The 21,705-nt window shown below is 37.9% G+C and overlaps 2 protein-coding genes across 3 annotated transcripts in view; both read left to right on the top strand.

Moving 5' to 3' along the window:
• Nucleotides 1–21,705, top strand: part of LOC129604858 (uncharacterized) — a 175,683-nt gene that overhangs the window by 53,409 nt on the left and 100,569 nt on the right. The window lies entirely within an intron of this gene.
• LOC114870573 (fibronectin type III domain-containing protein 4-like) overlaps nt 6,180–21,705 on the top strand; it is a 31,713-nt gene continuing 16,187 nt past the window's right edge. Inside the window, exon 1 of one of the 2 annotated variants that reach the window (XM_029175411.3) lies at nt 6,180–6,975. In XM_029175411.3, the coding sequence (XP_029031244.1) occupies nt 6,879–6,975 (97 nt within the window). In that variant the 5' untranslated portion in view covers nt 6,180–6,878. The remainder of the gene's footprint in view (nt 6,976–21,705) is intronic. The other variant, XR_008696171.1, reaches the window with a different exon arrangement.

Here is a 21,705-nt window from a genome sequence, read left to right as displayed (position 1 = left end):
CCTCACCCACAGGTATCATTGGACTCAAAAGTTTGGTGGTCTGTGATGGGCAGCTGCGGATCCAACCATCCTGCCTGCATCCAGTCCCTGGTCCTACCATCCTGCCTGTGCTCTGTTGTTGCTTGTTGTTGCTTGTTGCTGTTGCTGTGCTTTTCTATCTCTCTATCCTCTCACCCCAACCGGTCGAGGCAGATGGCCGCCCACATCCAGTCTGGTTCTGCTGGAGGTTTCTTCCTCGTTAGAGAGGGAGTTTTTCCTCTCCACTGTTGCTGTCAAATTACATGCTTGCTGTATGTGGGATTTGTTGGGTTTAGTTGTGTGAGGTTTTAAACCTTACTTTGTAAAGTGCCTTGAAATAACTTTGTTGTGATTTGGCGCTATATAAATAAAATTGAAATTGAAACTACTCAACTACACTATTGGATTGTGTAGTAATTAAGCACACACTTGCTCTAAATCCTTTCAAAATAAAAGCACCAAGCCAAATAATTAGCTTTAATAGCAATATTTCTGCTTTTAGATGGGTAATTATGACTATTTAAAGATAGATTAACAGTTTAGTAATTACCCACACATGCTTCCTCTACATCCTTTCAAAATAAAAGCACCAATGCCAATTATTAGCTTTAACTGCACTGTTTTTGCCTTTGAATGGTCAATTATGATTATTTAAAGACTAATTGACAGTTACGCTATTACCCCCACACATTTCCTCTAAATCCTTTCAAAATAAAATCACCAATTACAATTTATTACCTTTAATGGAAAGATTGATTAGAAAATTTGTGGTTCTGAATACTTACCAATCATTAATGAGACTACTTTAGAGTTCAGTAAATAGCCACTCAAACTTATTGGGGTGTTTTTATTCTGAAAGGGCTAAATCTAAATCTTTTGCTTTAATAGGGCTATTCTTGCTATTGAATGATAAATTATGACTATCTAATGACTATTTTATAGTTTAGTAATCGCCTACACACAACCTCTAAATCCTTTCAAAATAAAAGCACCAATGTAATTTATTACCTTAAATGGCAAGATTTTTGTTTCTGACTGGTAAATTTCTACTAGTTATTAAACTTTTACACAGTTAGGTAATTATTTACAAATACTTTCTTCAAATTAAAAGATAGTCAGCTTATTTATGATTGTCAACAATGCACCTTGGTCAACTTTTTAATCTTTGACATCTTTTAACCTTGGTCAACTTTTGAGTCATTGTCATATTTTAATCTTGTCTTAGTATGACCTTGGTCATCTTTTTAATCATCATCATAAATCATATTTTTAAATTTATTTGAATTTAATTTAATTGTTTCTTAATCATACAATGATGTTCTAATTTGTCCTTCTGCTTAAATAGTATAAAAAGTCATCAGCTAGTTTCAGTAATGTTTCAACTGATTGATTACAAATAGTTAATTAGAATATTTTACGGTATATTAAGGCTTGTTTATGCTTTCACTTCTTAATATAACTATATTGATTTCCTACCGATATATTGAGTTATAAATTTTAGCAATTCCCTGCACATGCGTCATCAAATGCTCCAACTTTTCCAAATCTAAAATTCAGCTACTTCTTCTGCAGCTACTGTCAGCTGTTTTAAATGTTTCCACAGCAACTGCTTCTACTTCTTCTGAAAATATTCAGCTCTGTTTAAACAAACATCCAGTTTTGGTCAGATACATTCATCTATACTTTATGTGCTTATGCTACTTTCACATATGTTTTAAATGTTTCAGCTATTTTCTAGCAATTCTTCAACAATACATTCAGCTTGGAAGCATTCACTGTGCATTTTCTTATGGAAATGCCTTATCTAGTTATTTTTAGTTCTTCCGTACGTTTTTCCGCACCTAACTACTCCCGCATCCTTTGAGCTACAGAAACCATTCCAATATACAATGTTCAGCTTTTTAAGGAGAATGTGCTATTACTTTTCTCATTTATATGTTTCATATTTTTCAAGTTATTAAGCTTTTTTCAACTTTTTTTCCCATTGAAATGAATGGAAAGAAGTTTTCAAATTCTCTTCAGCTTTGTCTACTTTCAGCTTTAACTACTTCCGCATACTTTAAGCTACAGACAATATTTGAACTACAAAATAATCTTTAACTATTCAACTATTATTCATCCAGAAATCTTTTAAACATCTTCAATAGTTTCTGATTTATAGAAGTTTAAATATTGGGTGGTTTTTGGTAAATTCCCATCTTTTCCATTAGTGTGTACTGCGTTATTTTCAGTGCGTGATGTGACAGCTAGAGTGCGAGGGGACGCTTTTTTAAGATAGATTTTCTGCCTTTAACTCGTCACTACAGACACAGCATTTACTCTACAAACATAATTTTTTCACTAAATCGTAGTCATACTTGTCTTCTTTCTAATGATGTGTCTGGCTATACCCTCAGACCTATACTTTAGTCGCTATCGACCTCAAAGCGCAGAGAGGTCCTGAAATTCTCCCATAGACTCTAATGATAATTTTCGGCAGACGTCTGGAGAAAAACACAGGAGGAGACATATTTTGAAATTGCGACTGTGGCTACAAGCGAAATTAACTTCACATGTTCAGGGAAGCCTTGGGATTCATAAAATGAAAATATTTTTGTAATAACTATTATGGTTTTGCTGGAATAAGCCTATTAATCAAGGGTGAAAGTCTGCTTTCACAGAGCAGAGTGAGCCTGATTTTCCCGCCTTTCGCTTCCATGGCGACGGCGCAGCTGCAGAGTTGACTGACAGGTCAAACTGCTGATGCTCAGTGTACAGAGCAGTTCCATGCTTATTATTGATTAGTCAACTACACTATTGGATTGTGTAGTAATTAAGCACACACTTCCTCTAGAGCCTTTCAAAATAAAAGCACCAAGCCAAATAATTTCTGCTTTAATGACATTTAGTAATTACCCACACATGCTTGCTTAAGTCCTTTCAAAATAAAATCACCAATTCAATTTATTAGCTTTAACTGCACTGTTTTTGCCTTTTAAATGGTCATAATTAACCATTCAAAGACTAATTGACAGTTATGTTATTACCCCCACACATCAAAGCAGATCAAAATAAAAGCACCACTTCAATTTATTACCTTGAATGGCATGATTTTTGGAAAATGTCAAAAAATTGATTCTGACTGAATAATTACCAATCGTTAATATTTTACAGTTCAGTAAAGAACCACACACACATACACACACACACACACTTATTATGGTGCTTTGGTCAACTTTTTAATCTTTTATGTATTTTTGCCTTGGTCAATTTTTTAATCATTGTCATCTTTTTAATCATCTCTTTAATTGCTGTCATCCTTTTAATTTTTATCAACGTTTTGTCGTTTTAATTGTTTTGTCATAGTCTACTTTTTGATGTCACCGTAATCACCATTTGTCATCTTATCATTTCTCATAATTTCTGAGGAAATTACTATTTCTATGTATATGATCTTAAATGAGGGAAAACCATCATACCATCATCAAAATATTGATTGTGGTTCTTTTTTTGCCCTAAAAACTGATGAGACCTGAAAGAGTTTGAGGGAGTTTTCCGTTTCACACATGGCTGCTGCTTTGCTGTCGTTTCACCTGACAGAGATAATCATGTGATGTTTAGTTATTGCTTCTCCTCCTGTCTGAAATATGGTGTTTTGATCTCTATTTGCTTTACCTGGGTGCAGTTTAAATTCACAGTCAGTGTTTGTTTTTTAGTTTTTACGTGGATTTACTCATTTTCTTGTCTGCATCGTTTTACTACACAGTGTAGGGTTGTGGTTTGGCCTGGCTTTACTGTCTCTGTGCTGTATACGTGTGGTTTGCAGAAGGGAGAAAGATGTGCTTTTAATTTGGTTGAGTCATAATCTTGGCACTGCCAGAGGACAACCGGCTGTCTGCAGGCTGATGGCTCCCCTTGGTGGTGAACTGGCTTCATTTGCAGGAAACTGCAGTGGAATCACGACTTTAATCTGGTGTCACAGTTGAATAAAAATGAATATAAATATAAATTACCAAAAATTGTCATTAAGTTAATCAAGTAAATTCAATTTGCATTCATTATCAAAATGATTATGCTCCTCATAAAAATGTATTAGTAACCAAATGCCATTTAGAACTAGCTATGTTTTGAGCATTAACAATCATCACCTAATAACTTAGTTATTAGGTGATATTAGGTTAGTTATTGACCAAATTAGTTTGATTTAAACTAGACAAATACTGCATATTATTTTATTCTGCATGGAAAGTCATTCAAAGCAGCTGTGCCCTTGATCCTCCTAACTTAGGGGGGGGGGGGCTTCTTTTGTTTTCTCCTTTTCAGAGCATTACACAGCAGAGCACAAACATATTTGCTTGCTAAAGTAAACAAGGAAGTAAGTACGCTGAGATTTGCCAACAAGTCCTTGGTGAAGCAGAATTACAGAAAGCATTACTCAACACACAACTTTACTAAAGCAGGAACACAACATACACATCTGAATTTTCTGGGATTTTCTGTTGTGAAGGTTAAAACTGTCCTCTCTCCTCACTGCTTCTACAGTATAAATCCTGCTTTCTGCTTTTGTGGGCCAGAATAGTCCACCTCTTCAGTGAATGAGTCAGCTTTTGTAGGGAGATCCAGAGGCAATCCCACATCAGATGGGGTATTTAAAGCCTCCAGCATGTTTTGTGGCTCCTCTCCTCCACCATATATTTTTACATTGGTTCAAAGTAATCGCCACGGGAATGCATCATGGAGTTGAACAAATGCTTCAACTAGGAGAATGGGTTGTTATTAGCAGATGAAAACAGTGGTTTTGCAGCTGATCTGTGGCCACAAAACATCTAAAGACTGCTATAGATTTAGAGACTTTAATTAAGGGCATTGTTCCAGGTCAATCCCTGTGTTTGGTTATGCAACAATGTATTAAATAACACCATCATGATTACACCTGAGTGATGAGCGGTACAATAATTATTCAGTATAAAACAATACTAAAAATACACAATAAAAAATAAAAAAGAATGGGCACACATTGTAAGACAAACTCTGGCCTCCTTTCACAATAGATGCTGATTCTAACAACTACATTATCTAAATAATATACAAATTCAATACAAAAGTATTGCTTTATTGCATTAGTTTTTAAGTGATGTTGATGGTTGCACAACAGGAAGAGCTGATTACACCTGCATCCAGTTATAGCAGCCTTTCCCTGGACATGTCATTAACAGTCCAGCTGCTTGACCAGTAGCTGTGTGCACATTCTACGTCATACTTGACTGTAGAGATTGGTACAATATATTGAGTTGTTTTATTTTAATATAGAAACGTGACACTAATAACACGTTAGAGCAAACAGTACAGAACATACTGTAGTTTAACAGTTCAAGCGGCAGCAGAAAGGAACTGCAGTAGGGAAATGCAGACATTTAAAGACTTGCTGCATCTGCTTATACAACTGGAGACACACAGCATGCAGCAGGTAAGGAGGGTGCACAAATTAACACTGTGTTTAAAGATCAGTGGGGGCAGTATTACACTATAATATTGACACCAGTAATTGAGTGTTTGTGTGAACTACCTCTTTAGCGCTCATATACTGTAACTTCAGCATCTTTGTATGTTACAGTACAGTATGTGACTTGTGACATGAACGTAACTCAGAGTTGATTACTTTGACTTTGAATCAATATTTAAAGTCCGGAATGTCAAACAGATGACTTTGCAGTGCTTCAAGTAATTAGATGGATAAATACGTAAATTGGAAGCTTCGACCAAAGATTAATTATGTCAGCCAGATTCCAGGCTTTAAAGCCAGGCTTTATTATTTGTAGTATTTTATATCTGGAACAAATGCATGTTAACCCCGGAACCACTTTTCAAGGCAGGGTTTTTTTAAGTTCCAAGGAAATTAAGCACTTATGCACCATAACGCATTTGAATTAGTTTTAGGTTTTAGCATATTTTTAATTTTGCAGCTCCTCTGGGTTTAACATTTTTAAAGCACATTTCAGCAACAGTGCTGTTGGATTCACGTGTGTAGGGGGATGTGTGAGACAACCAGGGTTGCCTTTATCACTATTTACAGGAGCGTGTAGGATTTTGCAATTTGATTACATAAACATTAGTTGGGCTCTGACAACACGCAGGTAATTGAGCCATGAAATGCGCACTTCGTTCTCCCCCTCCCTCCTTCCTTCCCTCCTCCTCGTCCATTGTGTAGTGACAGGGGTTGTAACGTCAGGCTAGGCACTGGCGAGGAGCACCGTTCAATCCTGCTTGTTTGTGTGTGTGTGAGTTACCAGCAGGGCTCCCGCAGACAGACATTTTCTGCTGCTCTGGGCTTTCCATAAACGTGAGATTAACAGAACTGCCACTGTGGACGAGGCGGACCACCTTTGCGTTTCCAGTGTCCTCGTATGGAAATCCTCGAATCGGGCGGATTTGCCAATTTCCTCTCTCGCTGACATGACAGTGGACTCTTTATACCCCGCGACCTTCCATCTGAGGAGGAGGAACGCGAACACGTCTGTCTCTGGCTGACAAAGCTAAGTTGACCCAAGCAGAGACGAGGACAAGTGGCGGAAAGGGGCGAACTACCTGTTAGCTTCTCCGCGCTGCGGGATTGCGCCTTCGATACCCAAGCGAAGGGACTGTCTCGTTAGATTATAATTTTTTTCTACCTTTTTCATTCAGCATTTACTGGCCTACTTCGTGCAAGTTGGAGATAAGAGCAACGCGCTGCGGGTTTTTGCGCCTGAAGATGAAGATCAAGCTGAAGGATGATGTGGAAGGAGTGGTGACCCTGTGGTAAAAAAATCGCACGAAGACAGGAAAAGCAGAAAGCACCGACGGGACTGAGTTGTGTGTTTGTGAGCGTTCGCCTGTGCGCAGAGATGGAGAAGGCTATGACCGCGTCCCTTCACCTGGACCTAGGGCTGCTGCTGTTGGTGGTACTGGCCTGTTGTCAAACACCAGAGATTGTGGGAGCCAGTGAGTCTGTTTGTTTTCTAACTTAGTGTGTTTGTGTCTCTCAGGTTTTACTTAAATAAGCTGATTTCCTTCTGCTGGGTTTATATACTAATGATAATGGCAGTTTAATATACAGTCTATAAAAGAGCAGTGTTGTGAGTCACATGGCAAAGCCATAAAAATGAATTAGTTAACAGTAAACAGTAAAACCAGGCATGTTTCATCATATTCTGACATTTACTGATCCATGGCTTCGAGCTTTTATGTCAAATTAAATTTTCTTAGTTATTAAAAAACAGAACAGATTTAACACAGAAAGTGGGGGGGGGGGGGGGGGGGGGGTTGTTGTACAGTACATTGAGAAAGTTTTTATTGTTTTTTTCTTCATCTTGTTGAGTTTTGGAAATAGTCTCAATTTATACTGAACTGGGAAATAAATTTCTCAATTTATACTGTATGTCAGGGATGACAAATGTTTATTTGGGACAACACTGGATATTGGTTGTGTTTTTGTGTTTACATCTCTTTACATTTTTGTTACTGTAGCACGACTTCAGAGAAATTCCAGATGACCCACTGTATTTACTAATGCAGTACATTGGCACTGCTTTAAATGAATGTATTGCCTCTTCTGTGATTTGAGTCGGGGGTACTGATCTGTATTTACGCCTTATATATCAGCTAGACAGACTGCTGTTGTAAAACCATCAGGGGCTTAATTGAATGTCTGTCAGGGGATATGAATCTACGGTCTGTTTATTTAGCTTTAGTGGGGTCCTTGTAGCGTACAGATGTTATGAGATAATTTGACTGTATTATGGTAGGTAAGGAAGGCTTTATTTCCAGAATGCTTTTTTTTCATTAAAACTTTCAGTATCTTCTTATTTACAGCATAATTTAAAGGGCACAGGGCTACAAGGAGACAGAACAGAAAACAAGGACATACATTCTCCACCAAAGAGAAGTTGTAGGTGTCGTACTTCACAAACCACTTAAACAAGCCAATTTGTGACATATGGTCAAATGGGACCATACGTGTGCAGTATTTACCACGTAAACTGCTTGTGTTACCAAGGTCAAGGATGAATTTCTATTCTACAGTTGCTATGACTTCAGTTTTGCCTTTCTACTGTATGTTGTGTTTCGTAGCTCCCACATGTAAAACCTCGGGCAGGGATTAATTCAATTTTCAATTCAATTTTATTTATATAGCACCAAATCACAACAGTTTATTTCAAGCCACTTTACAAGGTAAGGTTTAAGACCTTACACAACTAAACCTAACAGGTCCCCCATACAGAAAGTCTTTAATTACAATTTGACAGCTACAGTGGAGAGGAAAACTCCCTCCCTAACGAGGGAGAAGCCTCCAGCAGAACCAAGCTGGATATGGGCGGCCATCTGCCTCGGCCGGTTGGCGTGAGGGGATAGAGAGAGAGAAATGCAGAGCAACAACAACAAGCAACAACAGAACAACAGAGCACAGGCAGGATGGCTGGACCAAGGAGCAGATACGGGCAGAATGGTTGGACCAGAGACTGGACACAGGCAGGATGGTTGGATCCGCAACTTAGCAACTGCTAAGAGATGGTTCCTGTGACTAACAATCATTGCCAGTGACTTGAACCATCTCTAACTATAAGCTTTATCAGAAAGGAAGGTTTTAAGCCTGATCTTAAAGGTGGAGAGTGTGTCAGCTCCTCGAACCTGAACAGGGAGTTGGTTCCACAGGAGAGGAGCTTGGTAGCTAAAAGTTCTGCCTCCTGTTCTACATTTAAAGATAAGGAACCACAAGTAGCCCAGCGCTCTGAGAACCAAGCATTCTGCTGGGAGCATAAGGAACTATGCGGTCTTATCATTAAGTGCTTTGTAGATCTCTCTTTCTAAGTCCCATCAGAGCTTGGGCTGCAGCATTTTGATTAAGCTGTTCGGCTTTTTAAAGAGCTGTTAGGACATCCTATGAGTAAGGAGTTACAGTAGTCCAACCTAGAGGTAACAAATGCATGAATCAGTTTCTCTGCATCGCTCTGAGAGAGGATGCTCCTGATTTTAGCTATATTTCTAAGGTGAAAGTAGGCGGCTCTAGAGATTTGTTTAATGTATGATGTAAAAGAGAGGTCCTGGTCAAAGATTACACCAGGCTTCCTTCTTTGACTCAATAGTGTCTCTCTGTGATCTTTAGGCCCAACGATAAGAATATCAGTTTTACTGTATCTGAATTTAGTTGAAGGAAGTTTTGAGACGTCCAGAATTTGTTGTCTTTTAAACAACTTTGAATTTTGACTAGTTGAACTGTTTCATTTGGTTCCGAAGACAAATATACAGTAGCTGAGTATCATCTGCATAACAATGAAAATGTATAGAATGCTTCCTAATAATCTCAACTAGAAGAGACATGTATAGACTAAACAGTATTGTACAAAGAACAGGACCCTGCGGTACTCCAAAGCTAATCATTGTGCATGTAGAGGAGTTGTCGTTAATGAACAAACTGGAATTTGTTCAACAAATAGGATTTAAACCATCCCAATCCGACATTGTTTTGGCGGACGAACACACCGACTCAATGTTAGTTTTAGTGACTTCTGATTGGCGTAACCGGGCATCATCAGCTCCTGCGTGTATTACGATCTTAGCGTACTTACGCTTATCCTTAGACAGGAGCTTAAGATAAGACTCAAAGACCCGCTCTGGCCCCAGGCAAACACTTAACTATGACTGCTGGATTCTCTAACTTCATGTTTCAGAATATTGAGTCACCAATGATCAGAGTGGGTTTCTCAGCGTGTGTGTCACTGAGTGAGGAAAATAAGTTTGAAACGTGAAGCGGTTGGTGGTGGACCGTGGGCGCCTTAGCTTGAGCTTCATTTCTTACGAGCTGTAACCCACTCATGACCCAGCCACTTGGGGCCTGCCGAGGGACTGGTAGCAGCTAAGCTAGGAGGCTCCGCACCGGCTAAAGGGGCCTGGTTAGCGGGCCGGTTTGCTAAGGTGCGAAGCAGAGACTCTATATCTTGCGTACACTTATTACAGATACCATTACCATCACTAAAGGAGGCAGGGGATGAGCTAAACATAAAACACAAGGAGCACCGAACAGAAAGGGAGAGGAAAAGGGGGAAGTCGTAGCAAGAAAGTAAGCTATCTGCTACGCTAGCAGAGAAAACACTTGATAACTGTGAGGATTAGCAGAATGTTTAATGAAAAGAAAGGATGCTTGAGTATTACAAGCTAGTTTTACCGCTCTTAACAGTCGCTAACAAATATAAGGCGATAAAATTTAGAAAATTCAATTCAATTTTATTTATATAGCGCCAAATCACAACAAAGTTATTTCAAGGCACTTTACAAAGTAAGATTTAAAACCTCACACAACTAAACCCAACAAATCCCACATACAGCAAGCATTTAATTTGACAGCAACAGTGGAGAGGAAAAACTCCCTCTCTAACGAGGAAGAAACCTCCAGCAGAACCAGACTGGATGTGGGCGGCCATCTGCCTCGACCGGTTGGGGTGAGAGGATAGAGAGATAGAAAAGCACAGCAACAGCAACAAGCAACAACAAGCAACAACAGAGCACAGGCAGGATGGTAGGACCAGGGACTGGATGCAGGCAGGATGGTTGGATCCGCAGCTGCCCATCACAGACACCAAACTTTGAGTCCAATGATACCTGTGGGTGAGGACAGAGAGGGAGAAAGAGTGGGGGTGGGGGGGGGGAGAGAGGAGAGAAGCACAACTACTGGACAGAAAGAGACAAGGTTAGTTAAACATGGGACAATGATGGGAGGTTATGGGACAGAGGAGGTAGAAGGAAACAGAGGAGCTCAGTGTATAAATTAAGTCCCCCAGCAGTCTATGTCTATTGCAGCTTAACTAAGAGATGGTTCCTGTGACTAACAATAATTGCCAGTGACCTGAACCATCTCTAACTATAAGCTTTATCAAAAAGGAGGGTTTTAAGCCTAATCTTAAAGGTGGAGAGTGTGTCAGCTTCTCGAACCTGAAGAGGGAGCTGGTTCCAGAGGAGAGGAGCTTGGTAGCTAAAAGCTCTGCCCCCTGTTCTACATTTAAACACTCTAGGAACCGCAAGTAGCCCAGCGCTCTGAGAACGAAGTGTTCTGCTGGGAGCATAAGGAACTATAAGGTCTTTAAGATAAGAAGGAGCTTTATCCTTGAGTACTTTGTATGTGAGTAGGAGAATTTTAAATTCTATCCTACATTTTACAGGCAGCCAGTGCAGAGAAGCTAATGTAGGAGAAATGTGATCTCTCTTTCTAAGTCCTGTCAGAACTCTGGCTGCAGCATTTTGAATGAGCTGTAGGCTTTTTAAGGAGCTGTTAGGACATCCTATGAGTAAGGAGTTACAGTAGTCCAGCCTAGAGGTAACAAATGCATGGATCAGTTTCTCTGCATCGCTCTGAGAGAGGATGCTTCTGATTTTAACTATATTTCTAAGGTGGAAGTAGGCAGTTCTGGAGATTTGTTTAATGTATGATGTAAAAGAGAGATCCTGGTCAAACATGACACCAAGGTTCCTCACAGTAGAATCTGAAGCTAATGTTATGCCATCCAGGGTGGCTATCTGACTCAATAGTGTCTCTCTCAGATTTTTAGGCCCAACAATAAGAATCTCGGTTTTATCTGAGTTTAGTTGAAGGAAGTTTTGGGACATCCAGGATTTGATGTCTTTTAAACAACCCTGAATTTTGACTAGTTGATCTGTTTCATTTGGTTCCAAGGACATGTATAGCTGAGTATCATCTGCATAAAAATAAAAAAATTAATAGAATGCTTTCTAATAATCTCACCTAGAGGAGACATGTATAGGCTAAACAGAATTGGACCCAGCACAGAACCCTGTGGAACTCCATAGCTAATCCTTGTGCGTGTGGAGAATTTATCATTAACATGAACAAACTGGAATCTGTTCAACAAATAGGATTTAAACCATCCCAATGCTGTTCCATTAATCCCGATTCTATGTTCTAGTGTCTGTAATAGAATGTGATGATCAATTGTATCAAATGCAGCACTAAGATCTAACAGGACAAGGACAGAAACTAGACCATTGTCCGAAGCTAATAGAAGATCATTAGTGACTCTAACCAGAGCTGTTTCTGTGCTATGATGTTTTCTAAATCCTGACTGAAAATCTTCATACAGGTTATTCCCACTAAGGTGGTCAGATAATTGTTTAGCCACGATTTTTTCCAGAATCTTGAAAAGAAAGGGTAAATTTGAAATGGGCCTATAGTTGGCTAGTTGTCCAGGGTCAAGGCTTGGTTTTTTCAATAGAGGTTTGAACACAGCCACCTTAAAAGCCTGTGGTACATAGCCTAGTTGTAAAGATTGGTTGATTTGATTTAATATGGATGAGCTGATTAAAGGTAGAACTTCTTTGAGTAATCTGGTTGGGATTGGATCTAAAAGACAAGTGGACGACTTGGAAGAGTTAATTATTGAGGTTAACTCCATATGAGTTATGGGGGAGAAGCTGTCTAGGTAAGACAGAGGATTTAATAAATTTAAAGTTGATGGATCTAGACAGTGCTTTCTGTCATTTGGAAGAAGTCGCTGCTGAATGTTTTTTCTAATGATGATAATTTTATTAGTAAAGTAGTTCATAAAGTCATTGCTGCTGAGATTTAAGGGGATAGTAGACTCAATACAGCTATGACTCTTTGTCAGCCTGGCTACAGTGCTGAAAAGAAACCTGGGGTTGTTTTTGTTTTCCTTAATTAGGGAGGAATAATATGTTTTTCTAGCAGCACAGAGTGCTTTTTTATATTTCATTAGACTGTCCTTCCATGCAATGCAGTTTACATTTATTTTGTTGGAACGCCACTGTCTTTCTAGTTGTCTAGTCCTTTTGTCCATTTGATGTCTCTGCGCTTTGAGGTTGATAGCAACTAAAGTATAGGTCTGAGGGTATATCCAGACACATCATTAGAAAGAAGACAATTATGACTACGATTTAGTGAAGTAATTACGTTGATAGAGTAAAAATTGTGGCTGTAGTGACAAGTTAAAGACAGAAGTTCTGTCTTAAAAAAGCGCACCTTCTCACCGTAGCTGTGACATCACGCACTCTAGCAGACGCAATACACACTAATGGAAAAGCTGAAAATTTAACAAAAACCACACGATATTTAAACGCTCACAAGTCGAAAAGTATAGAAGATACGAAGACGCTGATTTACACTGATAAAGTTGAAAGATGATAGACGCTTTTGAAGTTGAAATGACATTTCTACGCTAAAGTATGACGATGATAGACGCTGATGAAAAGAGGAAAGTTGAGAAAAAGTTGAACGATGATTCCCATAGACGACCATTATGAAAAAACGACGGAAAAAGTTCAATAACGTTAAAAGTTGAAAAGCTGAAAACGTGAAAAGTAATAGCCCCCATCTCCCAAAGACGACACACGTTTAGAAAGTTGAACGGCGATTGTACGACGAAGCGTTGAGACGATGAAAGCGACCGAAAAACGGGGCGAAATAATAAGAATAATAACTAGAAAAAGTAATTTCTCGAGAAATTACGTGGGAGAGCTGATCTGCTGCCGCAACGATGACAGACGCTAATTAAGCTGCTGACGTCAAAAAGTTGACTACGGCAAAACGATGAAAACGAGAAAACGTTGACAAGAATTAAAACGATGACAAAAGATGGCGATTAAAAAGATGATGATTAAAAAGATGAATAAGGTCATACTATGACAATATTAAAGAGATGACAATGATTCAAAAGTTGACCAAGGTTAAAAGATGTCAAAGATTAAAAAGTTGACCAAAGTGCATTGTTGACAATCATAAATAAGCTGACTATCTTTTTGATTTGAAGAAAGTATTTGTAAATAATTACCTAACTGTGTAATAGTTTAATAACTAGTAGAAATTTACCAGTCAGAAACAAAAATCTTGCCATTTAAGGTAATAAATTACATTGGTGCTTTTATTTTGAAAGGATTTAGAGGTTGTGTGTGGGCGATTACTAAACTATAAAATAGTCATTAGATAGTCATAGTTTATCATTCAATAGCAAGAATAGCCCTATTAAAGCAAAAGATTTAGATTTAGCCCTTTCAGAATAAAAGCACCCTAATAAGTTTGAGTGTCTATTTACTGAACTCTAAAGTAGTCCCATTAACGATTGGTAAGTATTCAGAACCACAAATTTTTTAATCAATCTTGCCATTAAAGGTAATAAATTGTAATTGGTGCTTTTATTTTCAAAGGATTTAGAGGAAATGTGTGGGGGGTAATAGCATAACTGTCAATTAGTCTTTAATTACCCATTAATAATCATAATTACCCATTCAAAGGCAAAAACAGTGCAGTTAAAGCTAATAATTGGCATTGGTGCTTTTATTTTGAAAGGATGTAGAGGAAGCACGTGTGGGTAATTACTAAACTGTTAATCTATCTTTAAATAGTCATAATTACCCATCTAAAAGTTGAAATATTGCTATTAAAGCTAATTATTTGGCTTGGTGCTTTTATTTTGAAAGGATTTAGAGGAAGTGTGTGCTTAATTACTACACAATCCAATAGTGTAGTTGAGTAATCAGTAATAAGCATGGAACTGCTGTCTACACTGAGCATCAGCAGTTTGACCTGTCAGTGAAATCTGCAGCTGCGCCGTCGCCATGGAGACGAAAGGCGGGAAAATCAGGCTCACTCTGCTCTGTAAAAGCAGAGTTTCACCCTGTATAAACAGGCTTGTTCCAGCTAAACCATGATAGTTATCACAAAAATTATTTCATTTTACGAGTCCCAAGGCTTCAATGAGCAAATGGTGTGAATTTTATGTTTGAGGATAAAAGCTTGTAGCCACAGTGGCAATTTCAAAATATGTCTCCTCTGTTTTTCTCCCCAGACGTCTGCCGAAAATTATCATTAGAGTCAATGGGAGAATTTCGGGATCTCTCTGCGCTTTGAGGTTGATAGCGACTAAAGTATAGGTCTGAGGGTATATCCAGACACATCATTAGAAAGAAGACAAGTATGACTACGATTTAGTGAAGTAATTATGTTGATAGAGTAAAAATTGTGGCTGTAGTGACGAGTTAGAGACAGAAGTTCTGTCTTAAAAAAGCGCACCTTCTCACTGTAGCTGTGACATCACGCACTCTAACTGACCCAATACACACTAATTGAAAAGCTGAAAATTTAACAAAAACCACACCATATTTAAACGCTCACAAGTCGAAAACTATAAAAGATACGAGGACGCTGATTTACACGGAGAACGCTGAAAGATGATAGACGCTTTTGACGTTGAAATGACGTTTCTACGCCAAAGTATGACGATGACAGAAGCTGACGAAAAGAGGCAAGTTGACAAAAAGTTGAACGATGATTCCCATAGACGACCATTATAAAAAAACGACGGAAAACGTTGAATAACGTTAAAAGTTGAAAAGCTGAAAACGTGAAAAGTAATAGCCCCCATCCCCTAAAGACGACACACGTTTAGAAAGTTGAACGGCGATTCTACGACGAAGCGTTGAGACGATGAAAGCGACCGAAAAACGGGGCGAAATAAGAAGAAAAACTAGAAAAAGTAATTTCTCGAGAAATTACGTGGGAGAGCTGATCTGCTGCCGCAACGATGACAAACGCTGATTAAGCTGCTGACGTCAAAAAGTTGACTACGGCAAAATGATGAAAACGATGAAAACGATGAAAACGAGAAAACGTTGACAAAGATTAAAACGATGACAAAAGATGGCGATTAAAAAGATGATGATTAAAAAGATGACCAAGGTCATACTATGACAATATTAAAGAGATGACAATGATTCAAAAGTTGACCACGTTTAAAATATTAAAAAGTTGACCAAGGTGCATTGTTGACAATCATAAATAAGCTGACTATCTTTTTGATTTGAAGAAAGTATTTGTAAATAATTACCTAACTGTGTAATAGTTTAATAACTAGTAGAAATTTACCAGTCAGAAACAAAAATCTTGCCATTTAAGGTAATAAATTACATTGGTGCTTTTATTTTGAAAGGATTTAGAGGTTGTGTGTGGGCGATTACTAAACTATAAAATAGTCATTAGATAGTCATAGTTTATCATTCAATAGCAAGAATTGCCCTATTAAAGCAAAAGATTTAGATTTAGCCCTTTCAGAATAAAAGCACCCTAATAAGTTTGAGTGTCTATTTACTGAACTCTAAAGTAGTCCCATTAACGATTGGTAAGTATTCAGAACCACAAATTTTTTAATCAATCTTGCCATTAAAGGTAATAAATTGTAATTGGTGCTTTTATTTTGAAAGGATTTAGAGGAAATGTGTGGGGGTAATAGCATAACTGTCAATTAGTCTTTAATTACCCATTAATAATCATAATTACCCATTCAAAGGCAAAAACAGTGCAGTTAAAGCTAATAATTGGCATTGGTGCTTTTATTTTGAAAGGATGTAGAGGAAGCACGTGTGGGTAATTACTAAACTGTTAATCTATCTTTAAATAGTCATAATTACCCATCTAAAAGTTGAAATATTGCTATTAAAGCTAATTATTTGGCTTGGTGCTTTTATTTTGAAAGAATTTAGAGGAAGTTTGTGCTTAATTACTACACAATCCAATAGTGTAGTTGAGTAATCAGTAATAAGCATGGAACTGCTGTCTACACTGAGCATCAGCAGTTTGACCTGTCAGTGAAATCTGCAGCTGCGCCGTCGCCATGGAGACGAAAGGCGGGAAAATCAGGCTCACTCTGCTCTGTAAAAGCAGAGTTTCACCCTGTATAAACAGGCTTGTTCCAGCTAAACCATGATAGTTATCACAAAAATTATTTCATTTTACGAGTCCCAAGGCTTCAATGAGCAAATGGTGTGAATTTTATGTTTGAGGATAAAAGCTTGTAGCCACAGTGGCAATTTCAAAATATGTCTCCTCTGTTTTTCTCCCCAGACGTCTGCCGAAAATTATCATTAGAGTCTATGGGAGAATTTCGGGATCTCTCTGCGCTTTGAGGTTGATAGCGACTAAAGTATAGGTCTGAGGGTATATCCAGACACATCATTAGAAAGAAGACAAGTATGACTACGATTTAGTGAAGTAATTATGTTGATAGAGTAAAAATTGTGGCTGTAGTGACGAGTTAGAGACAGAAGTTCTGTCCTAAAAAAGCGCACCTTCTCACTGTAGCTGTGACATCACGCACTCTAACTGACCCAATACACACTAATGGAAAAGCTGAAAATTTAACAAAACCACACCATATTTAAACGCTCACAAGTCGAAAACTATAAAAGATACGAGGACGCTGATTTACACGGAGAACGCTGAAAGATGATAGACGCTTTTGACGTTGAAATGACGTTTCTACGCCAAAGTATGACGATGACAGAAGCTGACGAAAAGAGGCAAGTTGACAAAAAGTTGAACGATGATTCCCATAGACGACCATTATAAAAAAACGACGAAAAACGTTGAATAACGTTAAAAGTTGAAAAGCTGAAAACGTGAAAAGTAATAGCCCCCATCCCCTAAAGACGACACACGTTTAGAAAGTTGAACGGCGATTCTACGACGAAGCGTTGAGACGATGAAAGCGACCGAAAAACGGGGCGAAATAAGAAGAAAAACTAGAAAAAGTAATTTCTCGAGAAATTACGTGGGAGAGCTGATCTGCTGCCGCAACGATGACAAACGCTGATTAAGCTGCTGACGTCAAAAAGTTGACTACGTCCAAAAGTTGACTACGGCAAAACGATGAAAACGAGGAAACGATGACAAAGATTAAAACGATGACAAAAGATGGCGATTAAAAAGATGATGATTAAAAAGATGACCAAGGTCATACTATGACAATATTAAAGAGATGACAATGATTCAAAAGTTGACCACGTTTAAAATAAAAAGTTGACCAAGGTGCATTGTTGACAATCATAAATAAGCTGACTATCTTTTTGATTTGAAGAAAGTATTTGTAAATAATTACCTAACTGTGTAATAGTTTAATAACTAGTAGAAATTTACCAGTCAGAAACAAAAATCTTGCCATTTAAGGTAATAAATTACATTGGTGCTTTTATTTTGAAAGGATTTAGAGGTTGTGTGTGGGCGATTACTAAACTTTAAATTGTCATTAGATAGTCATAGTTTATCATTCAATAGCAAGAATAGCCCTATTAAAGCAAAAGATTTAGATTTAGCCCTTTCAGAATAAAAGCACCCTAATAAGTTTGAGTTTCTATTTACTGAACTCTAAAGTAGTCCCATTAACGATTGGTAAGTATTCAGAACCACAAATTTTTTAATCAATCTTGCCATTAAAGGTAATAAATTGTAATTGGTGCTTTTATTTTGAAAGGATTTAGAGGAAATGTGTGGGGGTAATAGCATAACTGTCAATTAGTCTTTAATTACCCATTAATAATCATAATTACCCATTCAAAGGCAAAAACAGTGCAGTTAAAGCTAATAATTGGCATTGGTGCTTTTATTTTGAAAGGATGTAGAGGAAGCACGTGTGGGTAATTACTAAACTGTTAATCTATCTTTAAGTAGTCATAATTACCCATCTAAAAGTTGAAATATTGCTATTAAAGCTAATTATTTGGCTTGGTGCTTTTATTTTGAAAGGATTTAGAGGAAGTGTGTGCTTAATTACTACACAATCCAATAGTGTAGTTGAGTAATCAGTAATAAGCATGGAACTGCTGTCTACACTGAGCATCAGCAGTTTGACCTGTCAGTGAAATCTGCAGCTGCGCCGTCGCCATGGAGACGAAAGGCGGGAAAATCAGGCTCACTCTGCTCTGTAAAAGCAGAGTTTCACCCTGTATAAACAGGCTTGTTCCAGCTAAACCATGATAGTTATCACAAAAATTATTTCATTTTACGAGTCCCAAGGCTTCAATGAGCAAATGGTGTGAATTTTATGTTTGAGGATAAAAGCTTGTAGCCACAGTGGCAATTTCAAAATATGTCTCCTCTGTTTTTCTCCCCAGATGTCTGCCGAAAATTATCATTAGAGTCTATGGGAGAATTTCGGGATCTCTCTGCGCTGTGAGGTTGATAGCGACTAAAGTATAGGTCTGAGGGTATATCCAGACACATCATTAGAAAGAAGACAAGTATGACTACGATTTAGTGAAGTAATTATGTTGAAAGAGTAAAAATTGTGGCTGTAGTGACGAGTTAGAGACAGAAGTTCTGTCTTAAAAAAGCGCACCTTCTCACTGTAGCTGTGACATCACGCACTCTAACTGACCCAATACACACTAATGGAAAAGCTGAAAATTTAACAAAAACCACACCATATTTAAACGCTCACAAGTCGAAAACTATAAAAGATACGAGGACGCTGATTTACACGGAGAACGCTGAAAGATGATAGACGCTTTTGACGTTGAAATGACGTTTCTACGCCAAAGTATGACGATGACAGAAGCTGACGAAAAGAGGCAAGTTGACAAAAGTTGAACGATGATTCCTATAGACGACCATTATAAAAAAACGACGAAAAACGTTGAATAACGTTAAAAGTTGAAAAGCTGAAAACGTGAAAAGTAATAGCCCCCATCCCCTAAAGACGACACACGTTTAGAAAGTTGAACGGCGATTCTACGACGAAGCGTTGAGACGATGAAAGCGACCGAAAAACGGGGCGAAATAAGAAGAAAAATAAAGAGCGAAGATATCAATAGTGTGAGAGCTGTTCAGCTCTCCCACTAATAAAGAGCGAAGATATCAATAGTGTGAGAGCTGTTCAGCTCTCCCACTAATAAAGAGCGAAGATATCAATAGTGTGAGAGCTGTTCAGCTCTCCCACTAATAATAAAGAGCGAAGATATCAATAGTGTGAGAGCTGTTCAGCTCTCCCACTAACTAGAAGTAATTTCTCGAGAAATTACGTGGGAGAGCTGATCTGCTGCCGCAACGATGACAAACGCTGTTTAAGCTTCTGACGTCAAAAAGTTGACTGCGTCCAAAAGTTGACTACGACAAAAAGATGAAAACGATGAAAACGAGAAAACGTTGACAAAGAATAAAACGATGACAAAAGATGGCGATTTAAAAAATTCCTAATTTGACCAAGCTGAAACGATGTCAAAGATTAAAAAGTTGACCAAGTTGCATTGTTGACAATCATAAATAAGCTGACTAGCTTTTTGATTTGAAGAAAGTATTTGTAAAGCATTACCTAACTGTGTAATAGTTTAATAAGTAGTAGAAATTTACCAGTCAGAAACAAAAATCTTGCCATTTAAGGTAATAAATTACATTGGTGCTTTTATTTTGAAAGGATTTAGAGGTTGTGTGTGGGCGATTACTAAACTATAAAATAGTCATTAGATAGTCATAATTTATCAATTAATAGCAAGAATAGCCCTATTAAAGTAAAATATTTAGATTTAGCCCTTTCAGAATAAAAGCACCCTAATAAGTTTGAGTGGCTATTTACTGAACTCTAAAGTAGTCTCATTAACGATTGGTAAGTATTCAGAACCAGAAATTTTCTAATCAATCTTGCCATTAAAGGTAAAAAATTGTAATTGGTGCTTTTATTTTGAAATGATTTAGAGGAAATGTGTGGGGGTAATAGCGTAACTGGCAATTAGTCTTTAAATAATCATAATTACCCATTCAAAGGCAAAAACAGTGCAGTTAAAGCTAATAATTGGCATTGGTGCTTTTATTTTGAAAGGATTTAGAGGAAGCTTGTGTGGGTAATTACTAAACTGTTATTCTATCTTTAAAAAGTCATAATTACCCATCTAAAAGCAGAAATACTGCTATTAAAGCTAATTATTTGGCTTGATGCTTTTATTTTGAAAGGATTTAGAGGAAGTGCGTGCTTAATCACTACACAATCTAATAGTGTGGTTGACTAATCAGTAACAAGCATGGAACTGCTGTCTACACTGAGCATCAGCAGTTTGACCTGTCAGTCAAATCTGCAGCTGCGCCGTCGCCATGGAGACAAAAGGCGGGAAAATCCGGCTCACTCTGCTCTGTAAAAAGCAGAGTTTCACCCTGTATAAACAGGCTTGTTCCAGCTAAACCATGATAGTTATCACAAAAATTATTTGATTTTACGAGTCCCAAGGCTTCAATGAGCAAATGGTGTGAATTTTATGTTTGAGGACAAAAGCTTGTAGCCACAGTGGCAATTTCAAAATATGTCTCCTCTGTTTTTCTCCTCAGACATCTGCCAAAAATTATAATTAGAGTCTATAGGAGAATTTCGGGATCTCTCTGCACTTTGAGGTTGACAGCGACTAAAGTATAGGTCTGAGGATATATCCAGACACATCATTAGAAAGAAGACAATTATGACTATGATTTAGTGAAATAATTACGTTGATAGAGTAGAAATTGTGGCTGTAGTGGCAAGTTAGAGACAGAAGTTCTGTCTTAAAAAAGCGCACCTTCTCACTGTAGCTGTGACATCACGCACTCTAGCAGACGCAATACACACTAATGGAAAACATCTATGAAAAGAAATGTCTGAAAAAGGGGAAAGTACTGTGAGCAGCGTTGTTGTGGGATTTCTAGGACAAAACTAGTAGAATTTAGAAAAGAAGACAGGCTTTGTTTAAAGGAATCAGTTCTCACGAGCTGACTAAGGATAAGAGCTTTAGGGTTAAACCCACTCTTCATTTCACTTGACTAGATTCACGCTGTTATTATCCACCTCACATCCACCTTATTATTAAGGTTACATCAGGTACAAGTTGGTCAGGTTGAGTTGAGAGATGTGTTAGAAACCCCAT

Source organism: Betta splendens, chromosome 2 (assembly GCF_900634795.4).
Source record: "Betta splendens chromosome 2, fBetSpl5.4, whole genome shotgun sequence".
NCBI lineage: Eukaryota > Metazoa > Chordata > Actinopteri > Anabantiformes > Osphronemidae > Betta > Betta splendens.
Note: the sequence above shows the minus strand (reverse complement) of the source record. Positions and strands in the feature narration are given on the sequence as shown.